General features: G+C 38.5%; 1 protein-coding gene across 6 annotated transcripts in view; it reads left to right on the forward strand.

Moving 5' to 3' along the window:
* Window positions 1-21,854, forward strand: part of ATL2 (atlastin GTPase 2) — a 76,003-nt gene that overhangs the window by 12,741 nt on the left and 41,408 nt on the right. The window contains exon 1 of one of the 6 annotated variants that reach the window (XM_043984218.1): window positions 10,011-10,035. The exons of the other annotated variants lie outside the window; for them this stretch is intronic. Within the exon in view, the coding sequence (XP_043840153.1) occupies window positions 10,026-10,035 (10 nt within the window). The 5' untranslated portion in view covers window positions 10,011-10,025. Of the gene's footprint in view, window positions 1-10,010; window positions 10,036-21,854 lie in introns of those variants that run through there. 6 annotated transcript variants of the gene reach the window in all.

Genomic DNA, 21,854 nt, shown 5'->3' on the forward strand with positions numbered 1-21,854 from the left:
AGGTGTGACCAGGGCACTCTGCTTCTCATTACTCCCTGTGACTTCTAGGAACAAACATTTGGCTCCAACCTGTCTTTCCAGCTGTGTCCATCACTTCCTTTCACACACTCTATAGTCTAAGGCCCTTCTTCTGGTCTTGGAACTGACTGTACCCCCTCCCAGGAGGGGATCTTAGAGTCCCAAATCTCCTTTAAGCCTCAGGCTAAGTCCCATCTTTTATATGAAGACTTTCTTGATCTCAGTTGTTAGTACCTTAGCCACAAAAATATTCAGGTGTTTATTTTATATATACTTAAGATATGTATATGTCTCTTCCTCTTCTCTTCCCCCCTCCCCCCTTTAAGCTCTTTGAGGGCCAGAATGCTTCCATTTTTCTTTGTTATCATCTTGCTGGCTATGTAAGCTTAACAAATGCTTGTTGGTTGATTGACAGCTATCTTGTCCTTCCTAAATTTTCTGTTTTCTGGGCTACATATAGGATTACTGGTTTAAAGCTAGCATCCCTAGTTCCTTCAGCCTCTTCTCTTATGAAATGACCTTGAGGTCTTTCAGTATCCTAGTTGCTCTCTTCTACTAGATATTTCCAGCTTGTTAATGACTGTTTTAGGTTTAAGGGGCTCATTTTAGGAGATAGGAGAGGTGATATTTCCTGTCTATTCCTCACCATTTACTAGCAAATGCTTTCTAAATAGGTGGCTATGTTGTGAATTGGCCAGCCTGCCAGAGAAGCAAAAAGAAAGCCAGTGAACAAAATTTAGATATCCAGGAAGTTAATTGAGAAATATAGCACCAACAACTAACTAGGTTGGTTCCATGATGATAGAGAAGAGTACTGGAATACAGCTTCCTTGACTTCACTTAGGCCTGTGATAGGTCTTCTTACTGGTGAACCATTGGTTCTCACGTAGGGTAGGCACATGAGCTGGCCTAGCTTCTAGGCCTTTATATCTTAAGCTTATATTTTGGAGTTGTCTGCTTCTTTGCTTCTCAGTCTGAGTTATAGTATTAGGCTCTTAACATTGGCTGAAATGGGAATTGGACTCAGGGTTAGAAATGCTGCTCAGGGGGGCAGCTAGATGGCGCAGTGGTTAAAGCACCGGCCCTGAATTCAGGAGTACCTGAGTTCAAATGCGGCCTCAGACACTTGACACTTACTAGCTGTGTGACCCTGGGCAAGTCACTTAACCCCCATTGCCTGAAAAAAAAAAAAAAAAAAAAAAAAAAAGAAAAAAGAAGAAATGCTGCTCAGTAGCTTTAAGTTGGGAAGCTCCACTCTTCTAGGCCAGTTGGTAGTGGTTATCTATAGAGTTCTTATTCTTGGGAGGGGGATTAGGCTTTTTCACATAATAGCCATTATTAATACATTTCCTTTCTAAGAATTTGGACTGGACACTTTATCTCAGGAATGTAGCACAGGAAAGACAGAAACTCTCTTAAAGCAGTTAACAAGAAGAATATTAAAATAAGATATGCTGTTCTAACATAGACATTTTTATTTGAAGTATTTTCAGGCGAAAGACTTACAGGAGTGTGTTTACACAATAACATTTAGGGTTTTCCTTTATCTTAGTTTCTGGATGAATATGTTTAGCAATTTGTATGGGTTATAGATTTTTGTTTTGTACCTCACTTATGAGGAGACATGACAGGGAGCCAATTATAATACCTTTCCTAAAATGGGATGCCTGGTACTAAATAAGATTCACCATATAATATGACCAGGGTAGAAGAAGGTCTTTTTTACTTAAAAAAATTAATGCTGGGGGCAGCTAGGTGGCGCAGTGGATAAAGCACCAGCCCTGGATTCAGGAGGACCTGAGTTCAAATACACTTGACACTTGACACTTACTAGCTGGGCAAGTCACTTAGTCTCCATTGCCCTGCCTCCCCTCTGCTCCCCAAATAAAAAATTAATGCTATACATGTAAGACCCAAAAAAATCATTTTAAGAATATGCAGTTGCAGCTATGAATAGAAACCTGTATAATAATTTAAGAAGTAAATATTATAAAAGCAGTGATTTGAAAGGCTTTAAAATATACCAGTAGGGACAATAACGTAACATTTGATCCAAGTGCTTAGTTTGAATAATTGGTCATTTGATTGTAATGTAAGGGGGGGGGGGAAGCATTCTAAAATGTCTATTTATTTGATTTGATAATAGTTGATTTAAGATCATAGCAGTTTACAGGAATAATTGCTTATTTAATTCTTTATTGGCTTTTCAAAACTACCTTTTAGGATCTGCACATATACTTTGTTGACTAGAAATGTTGTGTCCTTTGTTTTTGAAGAGAACCAATGACATCACAAGGTGATATCTTGACTCATGCATGAATTGGATTTGAGTGAGGCAGAATTGCCAGCCTCTCTCTCTCTCTCTCTTTTTTAATTTTGCAGGGCAATGAGGGTTAAATGACTTGTCCAGGGTCATACAGCTAGTGCGTGTCAAGTGTCTGAGGCAGGATTTGAACTCAGATCCTCCTGAATCCAGGGCCGGTGCTTTGTCCACTGAGCCACCTAGCTGCCTCTGCCTCACTCTTTCAGAGTCATTGAAATCCGGGGGCAAGACAAAAGTCAGGATGACTGGCGGTGGCCCAGAATGCAGTGGATGCCCATAACATCTTCATTGTCTGACCAAGCTCTAAGTGCTCCAAAGCACCTGCTTCAGCTGCCTTCATGGCTGTGGAAACAAATCTGCCATTCCACTGGGGAGAAGGCTTCACATGCTTGAGTAGATACTCTATGGGTTTGTGGCCTTTTGGTTACCCTCAGCCTGGTTTAGCCCATCTGCTGAAACTTTATTTTTTATTTTTGGGATGTGGGGGCTGAGCGTGCTACAGCTTTTTGGAGTCACAGGTAAGAGTTGAGTGCCAGATGGATGCCAAAGGTAAGATGAGCAGCAAGCCCTCATACTAGAGTTGCCAGTCCCTGAACACTCATACACCCTCAAAACTGACTGGAAATTATATTTTTAGTGAAGGGAGTAAAAGGCCTTGCTCATTTATTTAATCATCTGTAGTGTTCACTGCCATGTGGTGGTTGGAATTCTAAATTGCTCAAAGCAATTAAAATTATTCTTTAAGCTTCTGAAGTTGACTTTCCTTGTCCTTTTAGAGCTGAATCTCCTTTCCTTTTACTCTGCCCTGAGACAAAATTGTGGAAGAGAAACTACTGACATATATTTTGCATGACCAGGTTTTTTTGAGGTCTATACAGCTGATGTTTGTTTTGCTTCTTTCCTCTGAGTGAAATATGTAGTCTTGAGACATGAAGAGAAATTATAACACCCTTCTAAAGGAAATTGTTCTTTGAAAACAGTTGTTAGTCAAAGCTTTTTAAAAAATTGGTTGCCTTTTATTAGCACTTCTTTCATTTTTAAATAGATGTGGCAATATGGACCATGCTGTGGAAAACTTCTTATTGAGAGCTTAGAGGCTGTTAGCACAAAAAAACTGCAGTCACATCTCATAAAATGGTAGGTAGTTCACTAGAAAAATATACAGTACAAACAGAAAATGACATCTACTTTTTATGTTTCAGTTCATTTCATCCTGCAATCCTTGTTCATATATTCATTATTTGTACTGATGTCTGTGGTCTTTGAAGGCTTAGTAAAGCTTCCTCTAATGTTGTTATTTATTACTCTCACTAATAACTAACTATACACACACTTGATGTTTTATAAAGTATTTTACATAAATTGTCACTTGAGCCTCCCATCAACCCTGTGAAGTAGACTGAGCCTGTATTAGAATCTTCATTTTAAACATAGAAATGGAGATTCAGAGAAGTTGAGACTTACTTAGGCACATGACCTGTAAGTGACAGAACTGTGACATGAATCCAGGTCTCTTCATTCCATATTCAGTGCTCTATTATATCATAGATGAACTTGTTGGTATTGTGGCTCACATCTAGACCTCAAACTGATGTGGGGTAGGGGAAGAGTCAAAGGGTCATTGAGTTAGAACACGTTTTTTTTCCGACTCTGTTTATTTTTAAGAAATGTTTTATTGTTGCCTTTCGTTTTTATGTCAGTCATTTCACTGTATTTTAACACCCCTTTTTCTATGAAGGCTTCCTTGTAACAAAAAGAAACAGTTAAGAAAAGACAAATGATTGGGTCTTAAAATATGCATTTTGTATCCATGATCTTCTACCTCTTTATCAGAAGGAGAGAGATGTGTTGCCTCAGGTTTTCTAGGACCATCATATAGTCTTTTCTAGATCATTTTAAATGGTCTTTCATGTGCTTAGCTTTCTTTTACTGTAGTAGTCATTGATATTTTATGTGTTTGGGTATATTCTCATGATTCTATTTACTTAACACAGAATTAGTTTATGCAAGTCTTCTCGTGTTTCTTTGAACTCATCATTTCTCATCAGTTACATATACCATACCATGTTCAGCCATTCCTCAATAGATGGACACCCACTTGGTTTCTCATTTTTTGCTACCACAAAAAATAATGCTATAAGTGTTTTGGTATACATAGAAACCTGTTTTCTCTTTGACCTCTTTGGGGAATATGCCCAATTGTGGAATTGCTGAATCAACGTGTATAAAACAGCTTATTGACTTTTGTCACATAATTGTGAATTGATTTCTAGATTGGTTAGACTAATTTACAACTCCAGTGTGCCTGCCTTTCCCCTATAACCCTTTTCCATTTTCCCCTTTTTTCCCTCTTGCCAGTTTGATGGCTATGAGGTGAAAACTTCAGAGTTATTTTAACTTTCAGTAGTTATTTGGAACATTTTTTTCATGTTTCTTGATAGCTTGTAAATATTTTGAAAACTGTTCATATTTGTTTGCTGTTTATCTCTTGGGAATGCTTTTAATATTCCTGTAACCCCCTTTCTTTCCTGAGACCTGTGCTATTCTTTTTCTCTGGTTCACCACTCCCCTTCTTTGTGATCTAAATATATGTCATCTGTCTTCTCTTTTGGACTTGTTTTTATTGAGGGATATGTGGGTGTCTATTGTTTTCATAGGACAGGTGGATAGTAACATAGAACATGATTAGAAATTGTCTTCTTTCTCTTTGGAATACTTGCAGTGAAAGTTTGGCTGTGAAAGGTATAAGATCGGTTGCCATTCTCAGATTTCTTGTACTTTATTTTAGAGAAGCTATATACATGAGGATAATGTATTGCTTTGTATTATATGTCAGATGAGTGGCAGGCAGTAAGTTCAATGAGGAAGCCAGAGGAAGGTACCAAAGTCTTTGGGATTTGGGGAAGGAGTGCAGCGGCCATAAATGGTCAGGCTTTGGAGGTCTGGAAGAATTAGGAAGGTGTAAATGTTCTTGGGGGGATGGGTGGGAAACCATTTTGTATACATACCCTTATTACACATAGTACCTTGTTAGGCTTTTATAAGAGATGAATAGTGACCTCTGCTTTCTAAGGATTTATAATAATCTGAAAGGAATATTTAGAGATGTATGCTATGTTTTTCTCTATAGAAATTCTACTTTGATAACTTATTGTGGTGTGGAGGTGGATATGGCTTTTCAGTCTATATTGGCATGACGTAAACTCTGTGTTAACAAAGATAGAAAGTATGAACAAAATGACAGTGACCCTTAGGAGAAACCTACTAAATTGGAGAGACTCCACCCCAGCCAGTCTTCAGTGTAACAAATGTTTTAGCTGCAGAAACTTTCCAAAAGAAGGCTAGAAAGCTTTCAATCTGGACTCACACAGATGGAATAAATCATGGATTGAAGGTGTAAACTTTTTATCTCCTCAAGGGTCTTGCAAGGGACTCTCCACAAAGTGTATATGTGTGTGTGTGTGTGTGTATATATATATATATGTGTGTGTGTATATATATTGGGGTTAAGTGACTTGCCCAGGGTCACACAGCTAGTAAGTGTTAAGTGTCTGAGGCTAGATTTGAACTCAGGTACTCCTGACTCCAGGGCCGGTGTTCTATCCATTGTGCCACCTAGCTGCCCCCACAAAGTAGTTTTATTGAATGTTTCTTGAGTAAGTACAGCTATAATACAGTATAATGATGTAATTCTCTACCCAAGGAACTGAGAAATATAATAGAGTGGTGTTTTTAAAAATGAGGTCAGGATATGTTTCTGAATGATTTAGGAAAATTTTCATTTGAATAATCTTGATTTCTGCCTCAGTCTTCAGCTTCACTGTGATTGGAGATCTGACCTTTGTGTTATTGTCTTGGCATGTGTTGAAAATTAGGTGCAAACTCCCAAATCTACAAAGCAGAATAGGGAAGAGGGAAGGGCAGGCAGAATATATGGAGAAGCTTTTGATTTCTTCTCCTGCTGCTTTTCAAAACTGGAATTTTTTTGGGGGGGGGAGCTTGATGTTTAAAGGATACATATTTGTCTTCATCTTTGGCATTATGCCTTTCTTTTTTAAAGCTTGCTACTGTCCTAGTAGGAATTTTGTCTGATGTTTTAAGCCAAGCCTGGGGGATGAGCATATGATTTCTTTAACTGCTGCTATATCAAGTTATCTGGGGGTGGGAAGATGTGGCAAAATGGAAATTGGCATCTTCCTTCCAGAGTCCTGGCAGATGCTTTTTTTGAGATTTGCTCTGGAAATCATAGTCTAATTTGACTTTGGGTCTTTACATTCATTTCTATTAATTTCATTTTTGTATATTTGTTAATATAACATCCTTTATAGGGCAGCTACTAAGAACATAAATCTGAACGTGCTATTATTTCCTTAAAGAATTCTGTACTAGGCATTGAGGGGGATAAGCCTAGAGTCTCAGCCCTAATAATCTAGTAGGAGAGGTTGCACATTTACATATCATAAGAGTTGTTCTTGTGGAAGTCTTAAGTATTGAAAGTGCTTTCGGAGTAAAGGGAAAGATCTTTCTGTCAAATTGGAGCAAGTGAAATGACCTCATAATGAAGGAAGACTGGGCTAGAAGTAGCATTTGAGCTGGGATGCCCAAGAATCAGTAGGAATGCACCAATTCCAGGAGGAGGGAAGCTCAGACACAGCAAAGATGCAGGGTCCTGTTTGACAAGAGTTAGAAGCAGTTTGTCTGGAGTAGATGCTTTCTTGTAGTGACAGAAGTCTGGAGGTTTGTGGAAACCATGGGCCAATATCACAAATGAATCTCAATGCAAAAATATTGAGTAAAATATTGACAAAGCAACTTCAGCAAGATATTCAAAAGAGTATTCACTTTTACCAGGTGGGAATTATAAACAAATGTAAGGATGGTCTGACATTAGGATAACTATAAGACAATATCAATAACAAAAATAATATAAATTATATGATATCAGTAGATACAGAGGCTTTTGGCAAAATATAGTATCATTCATGTTTAAAAAGCACTAAAAAGCATAGGAATAAATGAGCCTCTACTTACTATAATAAAGTCTTTAAAAATCAGTCTGTGGGGCAGCTAGGTGTTGCAGTGGATAAAGCACCAGCCCTGGATTCAGGAGTACCTGAGTTCAAATCCGGCCTCAGACACTTGACACTTACTAGGTATGTGACCCTGGGCAAGTCACTTAACCCTCATTACCCCGCCGCGGGGGCCCCCCCCCCCAATTCAATCTGTGATGAAGAAATATGAAAAGCCTTTCCAGTACTAGAAAGGATAAAGAAAGGATGGTCATTGTCACTGCTCTTATTTGATAGAGTTCTAGAAATGGTACCTATAGCAATAAGGCAAGAAAACTTAGTTAAAGCAATACAAATATGTGAGAAATAGGTTTTGGGGGGATCCTATTGAGTAAAAGAACTGGTGAGAACACTTATGAGTGTAAGAGTCTTGATCTTGTTTATCATCTCCCTCTTCCATCTTTTCAACCCCTTTTTCCTTTATTTTTTTCTTCTCTAGATATCTCCTTCCCCCCTTCTCTGCTATGATTAATCTCAGTTCAGTATGTATCTGATTAAAACTGTGGATACGAAGGTGGGAATGATTTAGTCTTCTATGCTTTTGAATTCCTTTACCTAAATGATTCCTGATCTGGATTTTTGGTTTATGTTTGTTTAGAGCTGGCTGAACACTTGAAGGAGGTTGGATGGTGATATTGCCTTTCATATAGATAAAGGCCCAGAGGGGTCATGCTGCTTGTCAAAGATGACAAATGGCAGAGATGGGATTTGAACCAAAGGCCTTTGACTCCAAATCCTGTCGTCTTTCCTTGTGGTGAAGCTATATGAAGATTTGTGCCAAGGGGTCCTCCTACTGCTTCTTGACTACTACAGAATGATTTTATTTATATGGACAAATAATAGCATGATTTCATTCTTTGTACTTGTACCTCCAGCACCTAGTACAGTGCCTAGCACATAGTAGGTGTTTAAGTTCTTGTTTGGTTGATATTAAAAGCTAGAATATTACAGGTTAGTTTTTCAAGTATATATCAGTACTAGGAAGCAGAGTGTCATAGCAGTATTCAATAGAATCTCAGGAGTTGAAAATGACATTAGAAGTAATTTAGTGCAGGGGCAGCTAGGTGGCGCAGTGGATGAGAGTACTGGTTCTGGAGTCAGGTGTACCTGAGTTCAAATGCAGCCTCAGACGCTTGACACTGACTAGCTGTGTGACTCTGGGCAAGTTACTAAACCTTGATTGCCTCCCCCCCCCCCCAAAAGAGTCCTTTAGTACAACTGCTATCTGAAGCATGAATGTCCTGCAACATACCAGACAATTAATTGGTTAGAGAGTAGCATTACTAAAAGTATAAAGGACTAATAGTCCTTCATGGAGACAGAGGCTCAGAATTGAAAGTATGATTGGGAACAAGTCAGAGTCCTGTTAAGGTCTTATGTTGTTGAGGAAAACTTAAGAGTTGGCTCTTATTGAGGTGAAATAGATTCTAGTTGGTCCTCAAGTATGTCTGTAGGGATTAAGAAATCTTGTAGTCCCTTGTTGAGATCTCTTTGGGAAAGCAAAGAGTTAACAGGTAGATTCCAGCTCCCTAGAAAGTTCCAAAGAGCACAGACTGATGCCTTTTTCCATAGTCATTCGTGGTTTTTGACAGAAGACAAACTTTATTGTTATGTCATCAAAAAGAACCACTGTTAAGGTGATGAACTATTGGAACCTGTTGGGGTGAGCATAGGTTCAGAGTATCTAAATAAGAGGTATTCTAGTCAACATCTTCACTTTTCAGTGCACAGAAACTGAAGCCCAAAGAAGTTAAATCATTTCCACAGGGTTATACAAGAAGTAAATAGTAGCACCAGGATTCAAACCCAATCACTGATGCCAAATCCAGTGTTATTACTGTCCTGTCATTAGCTTTTGGCCAAAAAATCATGGATTTCTTCTCCATCAGTCTTCATCTTGCCCAGAAAAACCTCCAGTTTTCTTGAATTCTTATTATAACAAGTTTTTTGGGATTACTTTTAAACATTTGCAACTTTCACTAACTATTCCTGATTACACATGTTATTTATTGCTTGGTCTGTTTTGAGCATGAGTAGGTAAAGGCATAACGGAAGGTAAAGTACAGGAGATCTTTCTGCATTTTGGGATTCTCTCTTCTGGGCTCTCACATTCAAGTTTTCTCATTACAAATCCATGTTTGTTTTTTTCTGACCTTGGGGTTCAACAGTATTGCATGCTTGCAATTAATGGTGTTTCTTATCTTGCTTGATTACTTGGAAGAGAACTCATAGTGTGGTAAGGTAGACAAAGTATTCCTGTTTAAAACTATTTCTCTCCAAAAGTGTTTAACCATTTGAGTTTCTTTGGGTTAATGATCTCTTTTGGGGCACTACAGATAGTCACTGGGTCAGTTCACACTTCAATCAAGAAGCCTTCATTAAATAACTACCGTGTTCCAGGCACTCGGCTAAGCCCTGGGGATACAAAGAAAAAGGGACAGATACTACTCCCAAGGATCTCACATTCTAATTGGGGAGATAATACATATGGACCATAATAAAATAAAGTGGTTTAGGGAGGACACTGGGTAGGAGGAGTTAGGAAAGGCTTCATGAAGCAGATAGTGTTTGAACTGAGCCTTGAAGAAAACCACTGATTCTTGGCCGATGAGGAGATGTATTCAGGTATGGGAGACAGCCATTGCAAGGACACAGACAGAGACAGGAGGGGGTGTCATACAAGGGACAGTTAGTAGGCAGTAAGGCCCCACAGTAATAGAGACATTGGGAGTGAGGATGAGGGGAAGAAGACTAGAAGGATTGAAGGGCTATGTTGTTAAGTACTTTCTTGGCCAAAGGAGTTGATTAGCTAGAGGTAATAGGGAAGCCTGGAGTTTGAGGTGGGAGGAGGGGCTATGGTTTAACATCATCAGACCTGTACTTTAAGGAACTCAGTTTGGCTGCTGTGTAGAGAATGTATTGGATTGGAGAGGGACATGAGGCAGGAAGAGTAATTTGGAGGCTCTTGGAGTAGTTTAGGTGAGAGGTGTGAAAGGCTTGAATCTAGAGTCTTGGTCTTGTGAGTGCAGAAAAAGGGGTCATATTCAAGAGATGTTTTGGAGACAAACATGACAGGATTTGGCAACTAATTGGATACTGTCAGGTAAGGTAAGAGAGACATTGAGTATAACATGGAAGTTTAGAACTAGTATGACTAGAAAGGTGAGAGTTAACAGGGAAGTGGTTTAGGGGAAAGGATGGGTTAAGTTCTGAACATGGGGATTTTGAACTTCAGTAGCTGTTGATGATGAATTGGCACTCTTGATAGAGATGAATCTGCTTAGAGATATTTGAACCCTTAGAAACTAGTGGCATCACCAAAAGGGAGACCATAGAGAGAAATAAAGAATGCAGCTTAGGACAGATCTCTGGGGTACATATATTGCTAGGGGGTGATTATGGGTGATGATTCAGCAAAGGGGATTGAGGAAGAGTGATCAGGTAGGTCAGAGAAGACCCAGGAATGAATTAATGTTAGGACAGGGTAAACCATTGTCACATTCTTGATAGAGCTTAAGAAGAAAGAGCATTGATATGATGCCACCACCAGATTTAGCAGTTAAGAAAGAGGTGGTCAGTAACTTTGGAGAGAATAGTTATGAGGTTGGCTGTCAGACTGCAGAGGATTTAGAGGAGAGGAAGTGGAAGCAGCAAGTATTCATTCATTCCTTCCTCTTTCTATCTTTATTGTGAGTAACAGTGGATCCTTATATTTATGGGATTTCTCCTTTCTTCCTTGTTAGATATGGTCTGCTGGTTATGCTTCTTAAGACTATTTTCCTTTTATATGTTAATGGTTTTCCCCTGCTTTTTAGCCATAAACCCTCCTTTGTCATTTCTCTTAGAATAACTATTTGAGCCTACTGGGAAGGAAATTATTGTTTGGGTTTAAAAAGCAGTGGTTAGAGCAGTGTTATCCTAAGGGAAATTCTTTAGATGTCTGGTTAGATTCTTGGATCCTCTTCAAATTTTCCTATAGCTTGGAGCCATTGTTTGTAAAGAGTAGTAGTTTGCATATTGGGGTGCTTCTTTTGTTTTGTGATCTTACTGATGTAGGTAGTATCCCCAGTGATTTAGATTCTTAAATTGTGGGTCATAATGCCATATGGGGTCGAGTAATTGTGGGGGGGGTCCTCAAAATTTGGCAACAGTAAATGGTCATGTAGACCTATTTTATATACCTACATACCCAGGATTGCATAAAAATTTCTCAGGAGAAAAGGAGTTGCAGGTGGAAAAAGTTTAAGAAGTCCTAATATAAATGACAACCTCTCTGTGTCCTCCTGTAAAAACAGAAAGGTATAGTCAGGGTGATTTTAATAAGATTGTTTTTTGATCGAATGCCTCTCTCATCAAGCATAGCAGTTATAGTTCTATGAGGCAGCATAGGAGAGGGCAAAGAGCTCATTGCATTTGGAGTTAGGATCTGGGTTCAGCTCCCACTCTGAAGTTTACCACTGGTATTAGGTAACTTGCTGGGGCTTTGGCTTTTTCATCTGAAAAATTTGGAGGTTGGATTAGATGATATTCAGAAGCCATTTCAGTTCTAAATCTATGATCCTGGGGCAGCTAGGTGGTATAGTGGATAGAGAACCGGCCCTGGATTCAGGAGGACCTAATTTCAAATATGGCCTCAGGCACTTGACACTTACTAGTTGTGTGACCCTGGGCAAGTCACTTAACCCCAATTGCCTCACCCCAAAAGAAAAAAAAAATCTATGATCCTGCGATTACTCTCTTTCCATGCTGGTGCCAAAAACTTTAACTCTATATTCCTAGACTATTTAAAAAATTTTTTTTTAAATTTATGCCTAGACTATTTAAAAAACCTTCTGACTGGACTCCTTGCCCCTAGACTCTCCTCCTTCCAGTTATTCTGTAAACCAAAATCAGATTAAGCTTCTACAGTAGAGCCCAAACTAGAAAGTACCAGAATCTGTACTTGAGGCAAGGACCACTAACCACCTGGGTCATGGTATAAAAGGTGTTGTCCAGTGTTGTCAGTCAGCAAGTGTTCATTAAGCACATTAAGCATGCCCAAGGCCTACAGGATGTACTTGGGATACAAATGTAACGATTGGAATGACGCCACCTACTGGAGAGTTACTGTAGGAAATCTCTGCCATGAGGAGAAGGCATCTGAGGGCAAGCCATGCAGTCAGGTCCTTGGTGTCAGGAAGTGACATTTGCTCGTGGGTGCTGTCTATCAAGGCTACCAGCCAATTAGCTTGGAGATGTGTGTGCATGTGGATGGGATGTTGCCAGTTTCACAGGAGGCTTGTGGGATGAAGGAGGTGTGGCTCTTGCTCTTTTGTCTGGACTCTCGTGGAGAGTGGAGCTAAAACGCACTCTCCCTTTGGTAGATAGATGAATCTAGGCCTCTTTCTCTCTTCACCAAATTTTTATTTTCCTTAATAAATGCTTAAAAGTCTAAACTCTTGCTAAGCTTCTAATTTATTGGTGACCACTCATTAGATATTTTAGACAGTATAGCTAGAATTTTAGCCCCTTACACAAAGAAAGGCAAAAATCCAATCCCTGCCCTCAAGGAGTTCATATTCTAATAGGGGAGATGACACACAAACAAATATTCAACCCCTAATGGTGAGAAGGAAGGCCAGTGTTGCTGGTTCGTAGAGTAGAGGGGAGTAAGTATAAGAAGATTGGTATTTGATCCTGCAGGTAATAGAGAGCCTTTGGAATTTATTGAATGGGGAAAAGGCAGGGGAAGACATGGTCAGACCTGCCCTTTAGGGGGAAGAAGGAAAGGGAATAAGTGTTTATATAGTGCTCACTATATGCCAGGCACTGCTCTAACCACTTTTTACACATACCTCATTTGATCTTACAAAGGAGGTGCTATTATTTATTGTTCTTGTTTTAAAATTGAGGAAACTGAGGCAAACAAGTGACTTGCCCAGAATTACATAGCCAGATTTTAACTCAGGCCTTCTGACTCCAGGCCCAGCACCTTATCTGCTGTGCCACAATTTAATGGTTGATTGAAGGGTGGACTGGAGGAAGGAGAGAGACATGACGTTATTTCATTTGGCCAATTGTGAGGTAATAGGCTGTGTACTAGGATGACAGTTGTGAATGGAAAGAAGGACATACATTTAAGATGTTGTGAAGGTAGAAGTGACAAGACTTGGTAACAGATTAAATATTTGGGTGAGTGTGTGAGAAATCAGTGATGACACAGATTGTGACCCTGGTTAATTGGGAGGAGCTGGTCCCCTCAACAATAATTGGGAAGTTTGGTAGAGTGTAGGGTTTGGGAGAAGGATCATGAATTGTTTTGGAAATGTTGAGTTCTAGATAGATTTCTCTGGTGCACCAGTTTTGCAGTGTGATGGAGGCCTAGATAAATAGATCTTAGAGTCATCTGAATGGAAATGATAACTGAATTAATGGAAGCTGATGATATCACCAAACAAAATCATATCGAAGAGAATAGGACCTAGGACAGAAACTTAGATAGCAGCCACGGTTAATAGGCTTTGATCCATCCAGCAAAAAAGATTGAGAAGGATTTGTGAAGTAGGAAACCTAAGAGAGAAGCAGTGTTATGGAAACCTAGGGAGAAGAGAACAAGGAAAAGAGGATAATTGTGTTAAAGGCTACAGAAAAATCAAGAAGGATTAAGAATTATAATTGGTGTCACTGTCCTTTTTCATCCATTTACCATTTTTCAGTATTAATGATTTAAGTAAGATTGGGGCATTTGCATGAAAGATCATTTTCTTTCTTTTTTTAAATTTTGGCATTGATTCTATGTTAAGTGATGTTTGTATTCATCTGATTCATAAATGACTCCTACATTAGTAATCAATCATGTTGTCAGTAGATTTTTTTCTTTCCTTTATTTAGTTATTTATTTTATCTATTCACCTACACATTTATTTATTTGCTTTTGGTGATGGTATCTAATGCTCACTATGTCCAGTGCTCCCCGTATTTTTTCTTGAAATATTTATGAATTGAGAGAAATGTCTATGGAGTCTACAAACTATCAGCATCTCATTTTGTAGTTCTGAACCACATTTTCTAACAGTTTCTGCTGTTTTCTTTGCTCACTTTTGCATTGAAGGGAACAAGCATTTATTAATTGCCTACTATATGCTAGTTACTGTACTAAGTACTGGTGATAGAAAGGCAAACCCCCATACCCCACACCCCAGTCCTTATTCTTAAGGAGTGCATAGTGTCATGGGGAAGATATCATTCAGACAACTACATTTTCAACAGGAAATAGACAGGATACATTGGAGCTAAATTAACAAGAGGGAAGGGATTAGCACTAATGGGGATACTGACAAGCGTCTTTCAGAAGGTTGGATTTGAGCTGAGGCCCAAAGGAAGCCAAGGAAGTTACGAGATGGTGATGAGGAGGGAGAATATTCCAGGCATGGGGCACTGCCAGTGAAAATACTCATTCAGGAGATGGAAGTAGCCTATTCCAGGAAAGGTAAGAAGACTTGGATCACTGAGTGGTAGAGTATTGGGGAGGGAGGGACGTGTCAGAAGACTGGAAAGGTAGGAAGGGGCCAACTTATGAAGGATTTTAAAAGCTAAGCAGAGGTTTATATTTGATCCTGGAGTCACTTAGGAGGTTATTGAATTGGTGGGTAGTTTGACATGGTCATACTTGCACTTGAGGAGGATCAATTCCACAGCTGAGTGGAGGATAGATTTCTGAAACTTGGGGCACAGAGACCAACCAGAAGACTTCTTCAGTGGTCCAAGAGTAAGGTGATGAGGGTCTTTACCAATGTGGTGTCAGTGTCAGAAGGGGGCATATTTGAGAGATATTACCAAGGCTCAAATGACAGAACTTGGCAACTGATTTGGACACTAGGGTGAGAGAGTGAGGAGTTGATGACACCTGGGTGACTGGGAGGATGGTGGTATCCTTGACTGAAATAATAGGGAAGTTAGGAAAGAAGGTAGGAGGGTTTGGGGAAAGATAATGAGTTCGGTTTTGGACATGTTGATTTAAAATGTATCTCTTGGTGTGTTGATTTAATTGGGAAGATTTTTTTTTTTTTTTACCCCTACCTTTTCTACAACTGATGTCACATAAGTTGAAATTTTTTTTCTTGACTTATTTGTATTTTATTTTCCAGTGACGTGTAAAGATAGTTTTCAACATTCGTTTTTATAAGATTTTGAGTTCCGAATTCTCCTTTACTCCCTTCCCTCTCTCCAAGCCAGCAAGCAATCTGATAATAGGTTATATAACACAATTATGTAAAACATTTCCACATTAATCATGTTGTGAAAGAAAAATCAGAACAAAAAGGAAAAACCATGAGAAAGAAAGTGAAAATAGTATGCCTTAATCAGCATTCAGATTCCATAGTCCTGGATGTGGATAGCATTTTCCATCAATGAGTATAAGGTGAAATTTCATTAAGGTATTTTTTAAAATAAATGCATATCTTGAGCACTGAAGCATAAGATGAACATCTTATGAAATGTTTGTTGTTGACTTTTTATTTTTTGGTGAGGCAATTGGGGTTAAGTGACTTGCCTAGGGTCACACAGCTAGTAAGTGTTAAGTGTCTGAGGCTAGATTTAACTCAGGTACTCCTGACTCCAGGGCTGGTTCTCTATCCACTGCGCCACCTAGCTGCCCCTGTTGTGGACTTTTGATGCAGAATTATAGATTTAAAGCTGGAAAGGATCTTAGAAGTCATCTAGTCCAGTACTCTTATTTTACAGATGAAAAAACAGACCCAGAGAATTAATAACTTTCCCAAGGTCACACAGATAACAGTGACTGGATCTGGATTTGAAAAAAGGTCCTTTGACCCCAAGCCTAGCAGCCTTTCCATTGCATCATGCTGCTCTCTGATAAAACCAATTTAGCCAACTCCTTAATTTGCCTTTCTTGAAGAGAAGCTTGTGAGTCATTCTTTTATTGATTTGCAACTTTTTTGTTTTCTGGTTTAACTTAAAGCAAAAATCTCAACATTGGTTTTTGATCTTGTTGAATTTCTTCAGCAGTGTTAATCACTGTACAAGGATCTTGAATTTAAAGTATCAACAGTTAATGTTTTGAGAATGTCTAAAAACTCTTGATTCTTACCCTCCTTTGCCCTCTTTTTCTGCTGTTGGTGGCCTTCATGTAGATCATTAATTAGACTTGTTTTGATGGACTGCTTGTTTTCATTACTTCTTGCTACCTGGTTAGCCCACTTCCTTTTCTAGGTGTATATCTCACACATAACTCTTAGATTTCCTTGTATAATTGGTAATATTGTAGCCTTTCCACCTCCCACTAAGTACCTGTCTATATTCCTCGTTGAGTCATTTGCTTTCATTTCATTTCTCATATATCCAATTTGTGGTTTTTAGACCCCCCCCCGTGAGAAAAATATAAACACTACTTTTAAAGACTCAGTAGTTATATTTGATGACAAGCCAAAGATTTTATTGTTTTTTAAAATTCCCTAAAATTTATAAACACATAATTTTTATGCCTCAGTATTTTGTAAGTGAAAACAGCAGAAATCATTCCTGTGACATCAAGGCTGGTTACTGTGGTAACAGAATTGACTTCAAGTGGGAAGAAGCAGAAAAATATGGTAGGAGTCTTGCTCTTCCCCCCCAAAAGACTTTTGGGGAAAAATTTCATGAGTCCATACTTAGGAAGAAAAGAGAATAGTCAAATTACATGGTTTTTTATAATACAGTTTCAAAATCTTGTTATGCTTCTGTGCATGGGGCAAGATAGTAATGAACATCAGCATTTTATAGTTCAATTACTACTATTCTCCTGCCCCATGTTAAATTCTATTTGGAGCCTTAAAAATTTATACAATGTTTTTATACTAAAAGTAGATATTATCTGCTTCCTAATTAATCTTTTTTTCAAGATTATTGGTGTATTGCCACCAAAGCCAACAACTGGTAGCATTTATTGACTGTATATAACATATAGAGTTCACTGAGCTAGGTTTTAGAAATAACAACCTGTCTTCAAAGTTTAACTGCAGGTAGTTCAAATCCTTCCTCTCCTTTCTTTTTTCTCTCATCATTTTACCAGAGATATCTGGAAAGCCCCAGGTCTAACACTTTGCCATGAGGGAAAGCAGAATAATGGCCTTGAACATTTTGAAATGCTGTCATCCAGAAGGTCACTAGCTGCCACTCAGTGGCATAGAGCATTGGGCCTGGTGGCAGAATACCTGAGTTCAGATGTGGCCTCAGACACTGGATAAGGAAATGGCAAACCACTCCAGTATCCTTGCCAAGAAAACCACATGGACAATATTATGCTAAGGTCCATGGGTTTGCATAGAGTCGGACATAACTGAATAACAACGATGACATTTTCTGTTCCTGGGATCACATTATAGAGTAAATGAAATATGAGAAATCTGATTCAGGAATGATCAGGTGTTGAGAGTTTATAAGTTGTAGCACGTATATTTGCATGTTCAATATTAAAATGCCTTTCAATTATTATTCTGGGGTACCTTAGGGTTTTTTGTTTTTGCCATTTAAGTCATGCTGTACTTTAAAATTCTGTCTCTTGTGGAAATTGCTAAAAACTTTAGTTATGCCATTCACTTTAATAGTTGTATGATACTAGGCAAGTTCCTAAAATCTGATATAGCATCTTAGAATCATGGAATTTGGATTTAGAAGGGATCTCAAAGGCTATCTAGTTCAAACCACACATAGCTCTTCAGTCGTTTTCAGTCATCAGTCATGTTCAGCATTTCATGACTCCATTTAGGGTTTTCTTGGCAGAGATACTGGAGTGGTTTGCCATTTCCTTCTCCAGCTCATTTTTAGATGAGGAAACTGAGGCAGAGTTAAGTGACTTGCACCCAGGATCACATAGTTTGTAAGTGTCTGAGGACAGATTTGAACTCTTATCTACTGAGCCACGTAGCTGCCTTACCTATAATAATATATTTGACAGGCAGCAATCAGCCAGCTTAATTGTTAGCAATTTTTTCCTTGCATTGAGTTTATATTTGCCTCTTTGCAACTTCCAGCCACCCCTTCTGGTTCTTACTTTTGGGGCGAAGTCTTACTCATCATCCCCATGACATCCCTTTAAATACTTGAACACAGCTAACCTGTCACCTTTGGGTCTTTTTTTCTCAAAACTCTGTGTGTCTAGTTCCTTCAGTTAGTCCTCCTGTGTTATGAGCTAATGACAAGGCCTTTCACTATTCTGACTGCTTTCTTCTGGATGCCCTCCAGCTTACAGTGCCCTTCTTGGTATACTAGAACTTACTATACCAGACCTGAACACAACATTCCAAATGAGATCTAACAAGAGCAGAGTATAGTGGGTCAATCACCTTCCTGTTCCTGGAAGTTGTGCCCTTCTTAATGTAGTCATAAGACTGCATTAGGTCCTTGGCTGCCAAATCACACTGTGGACTCATTGAGCTTTCAGTTCACGTATATCCCCCAATCTTTTTCAGAACATCTTACTATCTGTGCTTTCTCCATTTTAAAATTTGGAAGCTAATATTTTGTACTGAAGTACAAGACTTTCTATTTATCCCTATTATATTTCATCTTCTTAGATTCAAATCAGTATTTTAGCTTATCCAAGGTCCTTTTGGATTTTGAATGCCCTGCACTGTGTTAGCTATCTTACCCAGCAGTGTGTCATCTGCACATTTGATGAACAGATCACCGATGCCTTTTGGATACCCAGGTCATCCATACCCAAATAGAAGTTTCTCGAGTGGAGACCCCTTGCCATACTGACATAGAATCATTCATGAACAGTTACTCTTTTGAATCTGTCTAGCTTGTTATGAGTTGATATGATTGTATTATTGTCTAGTCCCTGTTAGTCATCTGTTCCTGGGATCACATTATAGAGTAAATGAAATATGAGAAATCTGATTCAGGAATGATCAGGTGTTGAGAGTTTATAAGTTGTAGCACGTATATTTGCATGTTCAATATTAAAATGCCTTTCAATTATTATTCTGGGGTACCTTAGGGTTTTTTGTTTTTGCCAGAATTTTAAAGTACAGCATGACTTAAATGGCAAAAAAGGACAGCCCCCCCTTAACTTAGGAGGTGAATGGAAAGAACAATGATAACTGATCAAATAAAGAAGGCAGAGCTTTCATCATTTTCACTGTATTGGTTATTCTTCTTTGCAAAGAAAACAGTCACAAAATAAACATTGAAAATTTTTGGGTCCTTCCTTTTTTCCCAGCATAAATTAAAAAAACAAAACAAAAATAAAACCCTTTTTGTTGTCCTTAGCGTCTCTCACCAGCCTCAGCTCATCCTGACCTTTAACATTGCTGATATTGTTTTTTATATGACTGAGCCATATTCTTGTCTTCATAAAGAATAATGATAGTAGTAGTATTAATAATAGCTAACATTTAAACAGTGCTTGTTATTTGCCAGGCATTGTGCTAAGTATTTACAATTATTATATCATTTGAACCTTACAGCAACCCTGCAAGGTAGGTGCTATTTTTTCTTTTTACAGATGAGGAAATTGAGGCAAACAGAGGTTAAGTGACTTGGCCAGTGTCACATAGCATATAGGGGTCTGATGTTGGATTTGAACTCAGGTCTTCCTTGCTCCAGGCTCAACTCTGTATCCACTAGGCCCCCTAACTGCCTCTAGGTGAGTCAAGAAATTATTATCCATTCTGTTTTTTGGTAGAATTAGGGTTTCAGCAGATGTGTGACAAATAGAAGTTTTCCATAGTACTATTTCATACCTCCATACCAGGTTTGTGATTTCTTTCCTAAGCTCTTTTTTCTTTTTTCTCTGTCCAGGGGTTCTGTAGTACATTGCCATGATAGAATCATTTCCATTTCTCCTTCCTTTGACTTTTACCCAAATAGTCAATCCTCTCTTGTATCTGAATTTCCTTTCATGAATGTACTTCTTAATGTACAGTGCCATCCTGCTCTCCCTATTACCTATCCTGTTTCTTTTGAATAAATAAAGTATACCCATCCAGAGCCAGGGTCCAGTCATGGATTTCATACCATCAAGTCTCAGTTAATATGTATCAGGTCAATTTCCCCCTCCTTGAATTAGGATTTCTGGTTCATCTAGTTAGTTATCTAAACCTTCGGTCTCAGTGTCTAGATATTTGAGGTTGTGGGTTTTACTAATGGCTCCTTTCTTGGGCTTTGCCTCCTGTTAATTTTTGGATATCTCAGCTGCTGTTTTCCCTACTTTGAGATTTTTCCCTGTAGTATCTAATTTTGGAGGTTTACAATGGCAATCTTCTACTTCCCCATATTTTTAAATTTTATAGCCCTTTTGATTATATTTACAATATTTTCTTACCAACCTTTGTTGGTTATAATCTTTCTCTGGCCAGAAATATGTTAACCATGTATCATAACCCTTAAAATTTAAAAATTTAAAACCCCATTCTCAGAAATCACCTTGTTAGCCGATGTTTGTTTCTTAAGTTACTTTTTCTCTTCTTCATTTCTTGCTTGGTCTTCTTGCCCAATACTTCATAGTCATTGATGCTATTTTTTAGGTTCCTTCAGTTAGTGTCATTTGTGACCATGCGAATCACCAAAAGTAAATGGTTGTCATCCATTTTGCTAAGTCTTGGGAGGTTTGGTATTTTGTCTTGTAAATATGCTCCAGGATCACTAAAGATTTCTATTATTGCATCGGGTCTACAAGTAGCTTAATACGTTGTAGTAGATCATCTCTCACCTGATAACTTATGTGGCTCGGTTATAGGAAGACAGCAAACTTCTTCAGAGCATCCAGCATTCTCCACTTTAGGAAGACCCTCAAATGTGTTTTTAAGCTCTACTTGTACAGCTGTCCATTTCCTTCCCCTTTCTCTTCTCTGTAACACTCTTCCCATGCTCTGTCATCTTGACAGAGTCAGGTCTCCTGTCCTCCACTTCTCTCCTCTCTCCACCCCTTTTTCTTTTCCATTGAAACTTTTCATTTGTTACTTGTAGGAGCTATTCTTTCTCACTTCATGGGGTGTGGAGAGGTGTTCTTTGAGCTCCCTCACCCTTTCAAAACAGACAAACCTATACTTGTTGTTCAGATAAGTCACTTATGTGACAGTGTGGCAGAACTACAAACATCACACCCTTACACACTTGATGCAAGTCACTTTACAAGTATAATTCTTCCCCTGCCCACACCACATTGGTTATTTTGAGGGAAGTACTTTGTAAATATTAGAGTTCAACAAATAAACTAATATTATACCTAGTACTTGTTACTAAGTTATTACTTCTTAAGACTTTATTATTTTCATTTCTAGTACCTGAGATTTCAGTAAAACTGTTTAACGAATCTATTTATGCTTAGTATGAGCTAATATACCAGGCCATATTCTTAGATGTTAAAATTAACTGATCAAATACTAGCTAATAGCAAGAATAGAGTTTTCCTGTAGCAGATAACTTAATATAAAATTTATTGAGTGCTACTTTGTATA

The sequence above is a fragment of the Dromiciops gliroides genome, chromosome 2 (genome assembly GCF_019393635.1).
Source record: "Dromiciops gliroides isolate mDroGli1 chromosome 2, mDroGli1.pri, whole genome shotgun sequence".
Classification (NCBI taxonomy): domain Eukaryota; kingdom Metazoa; phylum Chordata; class Mammalia; order Microbiotheria; family Microbiotheriidae; genus Dromiciops; species Dromiciops gliroides.